This window comes from Sesamum indicum, linkage group LG12, assembly GCF_000512975.1.
Source record: "Sesamum indicum cultivar Zhongzhi No. 13 linkage group LG12, S_indicum_v1.0, whole genome shotgun sequence".
Classification (NCBI taxonomy): domain Eukaryota; kingdom Viridiplantae; phylum Streptophyta; class Magnoliopsida; order Lamiales; family Pedaliaceae; genus Sesamum; species Sesamum indicum.
The window spans coordinates 5,451,457-5,465,426 of record NC_026156.1 but is presented as its reverse complement, the minus strand read 5'-3'; the positions used below and the strand labels follow the sequence as shown (position 1 = coordinate 5,465,426).

Sequence of the window (13,970 nt, the reverse complement as noted above, 5' to 3'; positions counted from 1 at the left end):
TCCCAAAAATATTATAAGCTAAGAAGCTACCAACTACATCACAAAAGCAAGAGAATCTATAACAACTGAAAAGGAAACAAGACTTCTAGTTGCATCGATATGATGAAGTAGAGAATGGTGCCAAATTATGTTAGTTCCCGTTCCTAGATCAATGAATAGAATTCAACACACAGTATATCTAGGACATGCGAACTATATCACGCACACATGCAATTGGACTACCCAAAAACCAGGAAAAACATTGAGAAATGGGATCAGTGTAACCTTCCTTCTTCAAGAAATGAGGAACTAGAGCCCATTAATTGGTGAAAAACCTACAGGTGATGGGTATAACGGAGGTCCATATGATTGAGCATACAGTTTAGTGGAAATATCAACCAATATAGTGTCCAAAACACAAGATTACATGATAAACCAAAAATAACGTTTTTTCATGGGTAACTGACATCCACATAGTAAGTTGTTAAATGTCTTCAGCTACTCTAATTATTACTTGAATCTCCCAAGACTTGAAGACTCATCTACAAAAGATTAATTATTGAGAAATGTTGAGAAAATCAATTCTCTGAAACAACTCAAGGGGATTAAGATTAACTTCTTTAAATGATGTGCTTAAATATACAATGTTGTGGAGGTCTATAAGCCAATCAGTACGTAAGGCGTAAGTTTATGAGAAAGATCTAACAAACCTGTGGCTCCCAAGAAAAGTATCCATTCCTGATTGAGATAGCTGGTAGACCTGGTTCAATGGGTGGGTTAGGCAAAAGAATCCGGTCTTCAGCTAGAAGTAGTTCCTCCAGACGTTTCAATGAAACATTAGCATTAACCGCCTGGAAAATGAAGAAAATTAGCCACAGATTTTTGAAATGCTCCCCACACAAAATATTAGACAAGATTTGAAGTCTTTAAATAATGATCGATCTCAAAGTTCTATAGAAAATCATATACAATCATTGTTGTCAAACATTAGCAAATAACAAATGCCTAAAGTTGGTAGTCACACTATTGGTCTGTGTTAAACTCTAAAATGTAATTTCAGCATCATGACAGACAGATATGAAAAACTTTAAAAGTTTGTGTGAACACTTCATAATAGTAGCTCAGATCAGAAATATAGACATATTTACATAGCTGGTAAGATCTATATGGGAATATTTTTATGAAAGAAGATACCTGTGTAATCATATTAGGAAGCATGAAAAGAGGGAATCGTAGGACCGCGAACAGCGAAAGAGATGTAAATGCTCTTGCAGGTGTCAGATCTCCTCCAAGTAAAGTGAATAGCCCAAATGAAATTACAATCACCACTACAGGTAAACTGTTAAGTATGAAACTGTTCAACTGCAAATTAACAAAGATAGTTTGTTACCAACAAATCAAACATAAATGTTTAAGGAAGGAAAAGTCATTAAATGAGGAAGGAAAGAAGAATTGAGATACGTATACACAGATGTCCAACCATATTAAGCTCAGCTCAAAAAGGAAAGGGGAGATACAAAGCATCACTTAGAAAATGAAAAATAAACAGATCCCTAATAATTTTACATAACAAAAAACATATGTATTACGTAAACAACAGTCTGAATTTTGTCCATAGTCTTTTGCATTCTTTGAGTAATCCCCACTTGGCATGCCATCATGTAACCCAGTTCAATACACATAGGCATTTGATCTATGCAGAACTAAAGAGTTTTTGTTACATTTGTTAATCCTATCTTCTCACTTAACCTCCACCAAGGAAAATTGTTCCAATGTGAACGAAATTGAATGCACTAAACATGATTCATAGTATATGAAAATAGCTTTTCAGAAGAAGAGCATACAGCTCCTAGCAGCTGAGCTTTCCTGTACCAAGACAACTCGTCATTTCTGACACTTTGAACCTTCTTCTGGAAACTGGTCTCCCATGCATAACACCTGAATCCATTTGGCATGAAAAGATAATCATAGATAAGATGCAAAACATATACAGATAGAAATGCCAATCATTTTTTGAACCTTACTTGACAGTGTCCATAGCAGCCAGAATTTCATTCATGAGTCCAATTCTCTTGTCCGTCCGTTGCAATCCTTCTTTTGTCAGTTTTTGCATCTTGCTTATAATAAGTGTCTGCTCAGTAAGTCAAATTAAAACTATTATAATCAACATGCACAAATCACTGATTTAGAAATAAGCAACAAAGGTTCCCAAAATCAAGGAGTTGGATATCGAAAACTAAATATGACAGGTAAAAACTGGTCAATATCTTACTGGAGAGAACTTAAATAGCCAGCTAAAATTAAAAGATTACCATTCAATTTGTGATCCACCAAGTAAGAATTCATATTTCATGGTAATGAACTATTTTGTCGTTATCAAAATTGTAATCAATTTCAGATTGATGCAGATGATAAATATGTTGTTCATTCCTGCCTGGTAATACACTAATTGTTCTCGGCCACAGTCAGTCTTTTCCTCCCAGCTTCAATGTTTTTAGTGATAAACTTCTAAATATGGAAAACCAAACATTTAGCTATTGAAACACACTATTCCAACCTTTTAGTCATTGAGAAACTAACTTGATAAGTAAAGTAATAAGATACCGGATCCAGATACTGTGGAACACATAATTTGCAGTAGAACAAAATGAGAAAACTTGAGCTGCTAAAACAAGGTTCCTACTTGTATGGGGAACAGAAGAACAAGCATCAAGGCACCCAGAAGTGATGCGACACCCAGTTGCTGGTAAAGAAGAACCAAGGCAACAACAATTCGGAGCGGGGCTGACCACAAAGTGTGGAGTGATTGGCAAACTTGCTGCAAAAACAATGAACAAAGAGTGAAATCAAGCAATGAATTATGCAGTCTAACTTAAAGTAGAATCTATAGATGTTAGCCTCTGTCCTGAACAAGAGCGCTCAATGCACACACTCTTTTCTTTATTTTTATGAACGTTTAAACAGAGGACTACACTTATGTAAGACTTTGTGGCAATTATTGTTCCAGTGAGGGGAAAACTGAATTGAGATAGAACGAGAAAGATGAAGTAACATACAAAGTGGCCTCATCTAAAACTTACGACTGAACTCAACCCAGTAAAATCTCAGCCCTTTTGCAAAAATTATAAATCGGCAATGCATCCTCATTTGTAGTGATATAATAGTGAAACTACTCATTCGTTTTTTCACCATCTCCATCACCCAAACCTTGAGAACTGAGCAAAAGAGTCTGCTGCCCTAATTCTACCTTCCCAAGGAAAAGAAGGAAGAAAGAAGAAAAGATTCTACTCTAGCTCACAATGATATTAAAGGTACCCCCATAACCCCATAAACACCAAGAAGTGAGAGAAGATGTTGAATTGATTTTAACTTCACTCTAGCCAAATGGTCAGTCAACAGTCACACTGATATTTTAGCACTATAATCTTTTGGTGCATGCTGGAGCCCTCGTGTTGTTTTCCTTTCAAAAACTGTGGTCCATACCGCTTTAAAGAACTTAATACACGCCATTATCATATAAGTTCCATTATTCAAATTTATCACGGTATTTGAGCATCAATTCAGCAAATTTAATAGTAGGAAAACACAAATAAGAGTTACATGTGATTTCAGAATATAAGAAAGTACCTGAAGAGCTTCAGCATCTGTTGTCATTAAATTTGTAATTTTACCAGATGCAAACCTTTTGCGGCTCTCGTGGGTCAACCTTAAAGATTTGCGGAAAACTGCAGCAACCTAGAAAACATGTTCGAAATGGATAAGAGCCTTGCAGTTCACTAAGGAGCTGGGAAGCTTTGAAAAGAGCAGCTGACTCCTCTACGAGGATAGAACATAACACAGCTGACTGTATGCAAAGTTCCTTTTGGAACAGTAACCTTCCCAGGTATATAAAATCCCAAGATACTTCCCCCACTCCAGACCACGTGACCAAATAAGGGAGGGAAACAAAAATAGAAATAACAAAAATAATAACAACAATACGGTTAATTACACCTAAATCCCCTCCGAAAATACGAAATCACACTTTCCCCTATAAAACTTTAAAAACACTTACATCCTTTAAAAAGGTACTCGGTTTACAATCACACCCTATCATTAAGGTTTTGGAAGGAAAATGGTGATGTCGTCACCCAAAGGTCTTTACATTGTATTGCCTAATTAATCCTTGGTAATACTTTGAAACTTATTGGGTGTATGTAATGTCATATAGTCATCTGGTATAAATGCAATAAACTACTTGCTATGGATTTCTAAGAGTTGATATAAAAATAGTTGCTTTGTATTTTCTTTTATCTTTTTACATATGTGTAGTGATTTTACGGTGAATTTTGCATCATCAGATAAAATAGTTAGTTCAAACACCTTCTTATGTTATAGGAAAAACATAAAAAAGAAAGTATCCACAAAAGTAATATATAAAATGTAGCCCAAAAACATATGGGGAACAATTGACCGTGATGATTTCTAAGATAACAAATAAATTTCAAAAACCAAATCTCAATGTTGTTTTATTTTTACTTTATAAGTTGTTGAAAATGAACTTAATGATATTAGATATTTTCATCACATTGAAAGATTGGTTTCAAGGTAATCATTTAGTAAAGTGGGTCCATTAGGAACCACTTCATTGATTGTCACAATTATTCTCTTTACTAAAATGTACATGTAATTTTCAATATTACAACACACTCTTTGTCAATGAAATTATTATAAACCCCATTTTCGAAGAACATACACTTCACACAAACACCCTTCAGCATACTAGAAGTATGAACACAGTGAAAGAAATAAAACTTGAAAAATGTTTATACCACCAATTCATTTTAAAGTTTCTAACACGTGATTAATATATATATGCATTGAGTATTGTTCAAAAAGATATTATAGGAGTATCCTATTACCTTTCAGATGGAATTGGTAAATTATGAAATTACTTTTAGCAAAAATGATTGCAGTAGAATAATGGCTAGTAGTATTTGAAAGGCATTATAGAATTAAATTTTTTAAGATTTAGCAATTGTTAGCACAGAACCCCCACTAATCATATTTGGTTGAAGAAAAATCCATACAAAGATATCCCTTCAAATACATAAATAGAGGATATTCACCCCTCCCGAAACATGAGTCCACAAATACATCCAGGGCATATTGATCATAATAAATTTATTATTTAATTATCTTTAAAAAAATTAAATTAAGTATTAACTGGAATTGCACCACTTCCGTTTGAATTAAGTATTTTCCACAAAGTGCAAGTGTAATTCTCAATTTATTTTTAGAGAACATGTAAATTTTTTTTAGGAAATCTAGGCGTAATTAACCCACAATAATAATGACAACAAATTCATACAGAACATGGGAGGATACCAGCTCAAACTTGAAATCAAACAGTAGTTTCTACTATAATGATCAGAAAGATGGTGAAGAAAAATTGCTTACCAGAGTTGATCTCAAACGATAACCAACACGCATGACATTTTGAAAATACTGAGCTTCACATAACACGCCAAATACCTGAAGGTAGGGAATAGAAATCGAGTTAAAACATAACAAGGTCCTAATAACAAGTGGCGAAAAGGGAAGCAAAAAAATTGTGCCAGGTAAATTATTCAAAGAGACATAAATAGATATGATTTTATAGAACTTGTGACACACTTTCTGGATCACAAGGTAAATATGTCTATATAAGGCACAAATGTCTATAGCAGCATAGATATCAAACTTCATGCTGCAGACAATCACCAAATTAAATAGGTTCCAACCATGAACATCCTCAGTATCTTTAAGCTACAGAAAGGTGAATGTGGATCCCTCCCCAATCAAATGTCTTTCATTGAGTGCTATGCTATACTTTTCCAATTAGAAAGCCACAGTGTGGTTATATGATACCACCATCAATAATCAATATAGCAGCCTGCAAAGGACACAAATCTAAACACATCTTATATGTCATCTCATACGCATAACGTTTGCAGTATTGCCTCAAAACAACCAGCACACAGATTTGAAAAGCACGACTCCAAATGACTAAAGCATCTATAGCAACAAATGCAGATTATGGCATTCTAAAATATGACAGTAAACAGGGAATATATTACATACCACTCCAACAAAAATGGAGAATGCATAGATATAACCAATCCAAGCTGGATCTCCTCGTTGCATTGACTGTAACATGCCACCAATAACACAAATGAGCTTCTTTTTGTGCATGCACAGAGGGGTGGGTTTTTTGGTCAGGTGGGGTGGGACTGGGGGTTTGGCTAAATGACTGCATGGAAAGGTAAAGAGGACAATGTATCATAAGCTCAATACGGCGCTATAGGATTAAACTGACCTGTAAAAGGTGGTTCAGTATAAGCGGACCAATAAACTGCGAAACATCATTCCCTATCTACAGGTTGAACAAAAATCACACGTTATGAAAAAGGAGTTTCATATGAATAAGACATAAGTTAGAAGATGAAATGTTAATGCATATAACAATAGCACACAAAATGCTGTAAACATATATTCTAATATTGCATGGCCAAGTCAATGATCTTACTTTCTTGATCCACGATGGGTAATAAGGTACAAGAGGGAAAAGATTGCAGAATTTTCTAGATTCTGCGTAGGTATAAACGCCTCCAATCCATAAAATGAGAAATGAATTGTCAGGGCTTACTAAATGATGCAAATGTCAATAAGAGAAAACAAAATGGGTTAACTACCTTCCAGAAGCCTCCATACCAGAACCTGACAAATTAATGGAAAGAAAGAAAAAAGATTGTCAAGTTTCTTCTAACAATAAAAAATTAATCATTATGAGAAACTGTTTGAACTGATGCACATTCAAATAACTTCCAAGCATGGTTCCCAAGACTACCTTCCACCAAGGCTACGATTTAAAGCTCTTAAGAGCCAAGGTTTGGGTCTTCGAATTTCCTCAGCCCAGGATTTTTGGAACCTAAACAGTTAATCAAAAGCATTATGTTTTGAGAAACTTCATTCAACAAAAGGGGACAAGAAATCTTGTAACATGAGTTCAGCATTAATAGTTAGAGCGCCACACAAGCAGCATACAGGAAAAATCAATTTATATGAGTATTTATGTGCATACGAGTCGTTAAGTGTTTCTGTTCTATCCCAAGTATCAAGTTTCCAGACATCCTTCTCTGTGAGAGGCCTTCTATAGCCCAGCTGCATGATTGGATTCATCCATGCAAACGTTATTTCTGAAAGCAATTAACTAATATTAGTTGGATGAAACATGTTCAATAGTAATCAGAAAAATATATACACTTATTGAGAAGAAAAATTGTGCATTCAGCAGGTAAGTAAACTTGACAGCTCCCACACATCTGAGCACCAACTAAAGAAGACAGAAATCTGAGTATCACACAATGGGATCCCTCAAAAGAAGACTAAACATGACCACAGAATTATAGATGAAATGACATGCCAGCGCCTACAATATATTAACCATCAATGGAGATAACAAATTATAGTATCATTTAAACTGTTAGAGCTCGTGATTACGTACTAGAGAATATATTGACATGCCTCTCAGGACATACTTGCTCTGCTCCAGGAAGTTCTTCATAGGCAGTATTGTCCACGTATTCAGCTCTCAAGGGGGAATATCCCGGATAAGGATCCAAATCAGGGATATACACAAGCAAGAGGACACCAAACAAAACCTACATGGACATAAAAGAATATATTTAAGTTCCATTAAAGACAAGCAGATAAGAAACCAGGATGGTCTCAGTCTTGATCAAGGTTCAATCATTCATAACCTAATCATCCAAAAAGTATTAAACAACCTGGGTCATCCAGTTTCCATTATTTGTCCGTACACAATTAGGTGAGACTAAACTAGCAATTGATGGCAGTGTAATTAGGCCACATAAATCGGATTAAATTCCCATTGGTTTTATTTAGTTTTCACACATCCTCCTCCTGCAATCTCAAGAAGTTGTGACAAGCTTCAGCCAGAGACCCAAAGTCAAGTCAACATACTAGAAATAGCTGCATTGCGTACATGGCCTCAAGAAGCTAATCTCAATTTTTATCAAGGTTCCTTCATTTCAAAGACAAAGTTCCTCGCTCATTCCAAGTGAATACTAACATTTAGAGGACAAGAAAAAATGGAAGTAAAACAAACCTGGACAACCACTTCACTGACGTACAAATAGAAAACAGACCTGCAAACATAAGATACAAATTATATAATTTTTGTGTAAAATATGTCATAGTCCTCCTGTTGGCAAATGCAAAATTTTACCATTTTGAGCAAATAGTCCAGAGGTAAGAAATTTTACTAAAACAGTAATAAAAAGAGTAAGCACGGGCTTAAGTACTTAAGTAACAGCCATGAGTAACTACAGATGGATATTAGAAAGATTCTATTCCTAACTTATATCATTAAATTGATTAACCTAAATTCTACTAAAGCTTTCAAACAGATAAATGGCATAGTAAGATTTGAACCAAATGCCAGTGCAACTGACTCATTCGGAAGTATGAACATCACCTCCAGATTACCTGTAGTCAAGCAGGAAATTAAGTGAAAACTTCAAGTATGTTCACATATCATTGATCTGACTACTATTCAGGTAAAAGCACTGCCTCAAATACTTGGCTGGCCTTCTTGTGATGGATATGCAAAACATTTTTCACACCCAAAAATACAAAACTTTATCACATAAAGTTCCTTCAAGGTCACAAAGCAAACCACAGATGAGCACTTTATCTTAAAATTAAGGACATTCAGGAGGTTAAGATCAGTATAAAATACTATAGATTTCTTCAACCAAACTATGCCTGAAATTTCTTATGTTTTTTGTGTATGAAAGTTGTATGGATTTGAAGCAAACATATTTTCGAAGATGAAAAAAGAAAAGTGGAAGGGACACAACACAAGGCACACAAAACCCCCATAACATCGTTTGGAATGTCTCCGTTCCCCCATCTAGAAGACAAGAAAGTGAGTCTGTTTATCCCAACTCAGAAGAGAATAGATTTGGACCATTCAACATTGTTGGGACATGTAATATTTTATCATTCACTTCACATAATTGATTGCAGCCATGAAACTAAATTCTTCTATTTAGAGTTTCATGGAGTTCGTTACAAGATCTGGGGTATATCCAAGCCTATGCCTCCATTTTTCGAAAAACTCTATTTCACATGGGGTATGCAGAGTCAATCAAAAGCTTAAAAAGTTAAACTATTACTAAGGATGAGCAATAATGCTCTATATCAATAAGCACATTGCATAAGGGATCAACATCTAACATGAAGCAATGCGGATGACAACTTTTTATATAATTTAAACTCAAATGACGGTATAACAAAAACTATAAACTAGGAATAGATGTGCAAACTATCAGACAAACTAGAGAAAACTAAAGTCATAGTATGCTATGTACTACTGGTTGCTTATTGCACTATGTATGAGATTAGCTTCGTCATATACGTTCAAGAATCTATTAAGAGAACTAACCAATCATAAAAATCCTTGACAGAAAGAGCGAGATTCAGCATAACAGCATCCCCTACCAGAGCATAAACAACCGCAAATCTAACAGACCAACGTGATTCTCGGATGTAAACCTTTGTTTCCAGTATGATCATCACAAGCATAGAGCACCATGTCACAGCCTCAATGATGAGAGAAACCATCTGCAAACATAAATACAAATTTAAACCCCCTGTGAACAGCAAGTTGCACAAGCTCAGCCTGAATAAAATCAAAGATTGCATCTAGCAAATACAGGCAAGATATACTCGCATGTCAGTGACATTTGAACCAGAATCATAACTCGCTGCAGAATTTTCTCCTATCTAAGTTCATTCATTGTTATTTAGTTGATTAAGAGTCTTCGTACAGCCAAAAGTTAAAACAAACCAAGTATTCCAAGTCCCATAATAATTTCAGAATATAATAATTTCAGAATAACAATCTCAATGGTATCATGAGAAGAATCAAGCTGAATCATATCCGCTCTGAGTGGAAAAGGTATTCTTCCTCAATATCAAACTGAGTGGCACCAAAGCGACTATAAAATTAAGAAAGAAATAATACAAAAAAACGGTGACAAGAGAAATCCAAATGTTGTTTTTCAACTCCACTCTATCCACATCCACTTCTACTGAAAGCAACCGAGCTACTCTAAGCATCATCCTAAAGAAGGAGCATACCACTGTTTAAGCAATCAATGTGATTCTTCTTTAATAAAATCTGTCACACCAAGATCCAGAAGTTTCAGGTATCAATTCCAGGCTAGTTTTACATAATCAGATCAAGTAATAAAGAAAACTGATCTCCAGCTCCATCACCAGTAGCAAGATTACTCGAAACTGGTGATGTCTATTTGTACAATATGACAATGAAGCTCAATTAGTAGGGCGAGAGAATACTGAAACTGCAAATTCAAAAACCAAAATTGTCACATATCTGCATTATGTTTCCATTAGAAACCACTGGCCGCGCACACCCAAAAAGAAGTGTTCTCTTGAGCATAAGTAGTTCGATCTCCTTCTAAACCATTTATAAAAACTCATACAAGTGTAAGCTCGATGAACTGTTTAGCTAACTTAAAAGGGAATATAAATAAGTATGACATTAAGAACAGCAGAGAGAAAAAGAACTAAGTGGTGAATTACTGTAGCCAAGTCGAGTCAACATTTTAAGAAATTGACATCAGATAGCCCTCTATTATTTTCAACCAAGTTGATGGGAACTGAATACCTATAGATGTCCAAGTAACAATTTTGCAATCTTTATAACTCAAACGAATGCAGGTTGTTGACCTAGCCACTCCATGAAATATAGTTTGCAAAATATTGAACATAAAAGATGACTAATCAAGTTAGGATCACTTTCTACATAATGAAAGGCCATGGAATCACCTACAAGTGCATAATAGTCAATAGGAGTCTTCAGAAGGAAAAGTGAATGCGCTGCAAACACTATGGTGAGAAAAGAGAGCACCATACCTCATAGGGAGCAAGACCATGCTGACCATCCACATCAAATGCTGAAATTCCCATGACCAGTCTGAACAATGGTTCTCCAGTGCAATAAACAGCCAACAATCCCAACACATAATTGTAATAATTTGACCTCAAGCGGAATCTCTGAACTGAAGAGTCTTTCATTAATCTCCATAGCCGTTTTAAGCACAACCCCAAAAGAACCAGATGCGAAATGCAGATCACCAGAGAGTCAGTAGCACAAGGAGTGTAAGCTCCAAATGCATTCTCCACTGCTTTTGACCAAATCCCATTCTCAACTGGCTTGCAATACCATTGGAATGGCTTGAAAGCCATGCTAGTCACTCTTATCACTTGTATTATTTCAATCTACAAACACATATTCTCCTATCTTCCCCTCGACTTCAGAATGAGATCGGAGATGGGTCCTGGAAAGATCAAGTAATGCCATACAGAGTATATAAGCCTCTTTAAGTCATACTCATTACACAGAAACAGATAATGATTACACTCTACCAAATTTACATCAAACCAACAGTGGCTCTATTTTTTTTTTTTTTGTAGAAGATATCTTATGCCTTCCAATGGACCACGCATAATAATCTTTTACATATGACAACGACTATCTCAGAGCCGTAGAAACCATATTTTCATATGGCTCAAAGGAAAAATACCTAGTTCATGGATTCATCAAATATTAAGTATACAGCCATCATGTTTTTAAGTCATTCTGCGCGAAAGCAAAGAATATAAGGCAATCCAATATAGGGGATAGAACTCCAGAAACAACTTCATGCTTATGTATGAATATTTTGATCATCCCAAGAACTGTGTCGTGCATCCAGATTTTTTTATACGAGAGCAAATCCAAGAGAATAATTTTCATTAAGCATTCCTCATTTTCAAGCCAAGAACGTAAAATGTTGAAACTACAACATACCACGTTGCAGAAAACGAACAATATAAACAACCAAGATTTCAAGATAATCAAGAAGAACATAGAATCTCAAGGAGCAACAAATTAAAGAACCAAGAAAATAGCGCGAAATGCCAATCAAGATCTCAAGGAGACCAAGAAACACAAAAAGAATCCCACAACCAAGAAAAATAAACATAACAAAATCAAATTACAGCACAACGAAACAAGAAACATAAATGAGTGTGAGAGAGAGACCCGAGACAGACGAAAAAATAGAGTGGACTAAAAAGTGGGGCTCTGTCAGTAGATATGAAAAGTGAGCCAATATTTCTGGGGCGGAAAAAAGTTGCAGTGATGATAGGGTTAGAGAGTTTCAGTTGATCAAAAAGTGTGTGCCGAGTGTTAGTGGGCTGCGGGGAAGAATAAGAATATGGAATCTATACCCTTTTCTTTCCAATATCTTGGACCCAGAAAAAGGTTCTTTTTTTGAATTGAAAGCTCCTCCACTTTCTCTCAATTACTGATATTACTATTACTGAGGCTGGCTGGGTAGAAGAAGACGAGAGAGATTTGAAAATGTTGATTGTTTATTAATTACGATGATGATAATGATGTCACATTTATTGATTGTATAAAACTATGTACTTTTATACATAGGCGACGACAAAGGGAGCGTCACTGCTTACATCGACAATTGTGGCCGCCGTATAACTTTTCGTAGAAAGTAAATATACGTTTGTATGTGTATACGTAGATGATCTTCCACTGCCCTACCTAATCATTAGGGAGATTTACCCAACGGTAACTTTTGTTACGTGGTCTGATTTTCTTTTTCTTTTTTCAATTATAAACGCATAAATTTTATTTAAAACGCAACATAGTCATCCAAAACAAAATTACTATATTTATTTTCATTTTCAAATATTTTCGAAACAAGTCAAAACATACTTAACGTTTGTCATTATTTAAAAACACCTTATTTAGGTGTTTTTAATTATTTTAGCGTAAATACATACATATATATACACACATATACATAAATATATATAAAAAAGACATGATTTGACAATAATTTGACGTAATGTGTGTCTCCCAAAACACAAAATTGAACATATAATATTTATTTTAAATTATCTCTAAAAACAAATTCAAATATACATACTATCTCTAACACACACTTATTTATCTTTATTTTTCTCTCTCGTTCAAACATTATGAATGAGTTTTACTGCGTTTTGTTTTGAGTAAGAAACAAAAGTATGTGTGTGGACCCAACTCATAAAACATAAGCTTACTCACATTTCTTCACTTGTCACCAACTGTTACATTTCGTTGACTTGGTATTAAATGTATATTGCAATGCCTACGACAGTGATCCAATCTAGAAATTGCTGTGGAGCCAGAGCCACCAACCCACCCATCTGCTTACTATTAGCATCTTTGCAGTTTCTCCTTCAATTTTATTTTATTTTTACACTCCACCATTCAATCTTTACATTTTGTAATAAGATGTCTATATTTACACCTGGTAAAGTTCTTTGATATTGGGACCATTTTTTTAATCTGAGTTTTAATAATCCCAAAGACTCCAAAGATAATTCCACAGACAAATCTTCCACAATTGGAAAAGATCACGAATCAAGAAAATCCGTCTGATGAAAATATATTTGACTCACCTAACAATACACACTGTACTAGCTTTTTTGAAAAAATAAAACAATAATGTATTCCCAGAACAAGGTCGTTGTGCCACTTTAAAATATACAGACGGCAAAAAAGACGAATGGTTTATACAACCCTCAATATTCTTCTTATGAACATTTCTATAGGTTAACTGAGTTTCATACGGAACAGAGGAAGGAAAAAATGTTTCACGCTCTCACACAACAGTACTATTACACATAAAACGAAAACAGCAAACTTGCCTCCCAACCAGCGGTCAAAAAATGATTTTCTGGATAAGTAGATGGAAACATAGGTGCCACATGCAAGCGGGAATGGGGTTAATGTAGCCTAGTCAGTTCTTCTACTCTCTTCATTAGTTCCTCCACTGGTACATTCATTGCCTTGGATATCTCGCCGATTCCTG

The 13,970-nt window shown here is 35.0% G+C and overlaps 1 protein-coding gene across 3 annotated transcripts in view; it reads right to left on the bottom strand.

Annotated features, from left to right (window-relative positions):
* Positions 1-12,472, bottom strand: part of LOC105175778 (ABC transporter C family member 2) — a 19,419-nt gene extending 6,947 nt beyond the window's left edge. Inside the window, exons 1-17 of one of the 3 annotated variants that reach the window (XM_011098360.2) lie at positions 12,325-12,472; positions 10,966-11,390; positions 9,470-9,648; positions 8,129-8,168; positions 7,505-7,661; positions 7,082-7,196; positions 6,848-6,928; positions 6,693-6,717; positions 6,317-6,373; positions 6,082-6,147; positions 5,419-5,493; positions 3,607-3,714; positions 2,663-2,797; positions 2,004-2,110; positions 1,824-1,917; positions 1,174-1,341; positions 690-830 (exon numbers count right to left, since the gene is read on the bottom strand). In XM_011098360.2, the coding sequence (XP_011096662.1) occupies positions 690-830; positions 1,174-1,341; positions 1,824-1,917; positions 2,004-2,110; positions 2,663-2,797; positions 3,607-3,714; positions 5,419-5,493; positions 6,082-6,147; positions 6,317-6,373; positions 6,693-6,717; positions 6,848-6,928; positions 7,082-7,196; positions 7,505-7,661; positions 8,129-8,168; positions 9,470-9,648; positions 10,966-11,298 (1,881 nt within the window). In that variant the 5' untranslated portion in view covers positions 11,299-11,390; positions 12,325-12,472. Of the gene's footprint in view, positions 1-689; positions 831-1,173; positions 1,342-1,823; positions 1,918-2,003; positions 2,111-2,662; positions 2,798-3,606; positions 3,715-5,418; positions 5,494-6,081; positions 6,148-6,316; positions 6,374-6,692; positions 6,718-6,847; positions 6,929-7,081; positions 7,197-7,504; positions 7,662-8,128; positions 8,169-9,469; positions 9,649-10,965; positions 11,391-11,902; positions 12,080-12,136 lie in introns of those variants that run through there. The other 2 variants (XM_011098359.2, XM_011098361.2) reach the window with 2 other exon arrangements.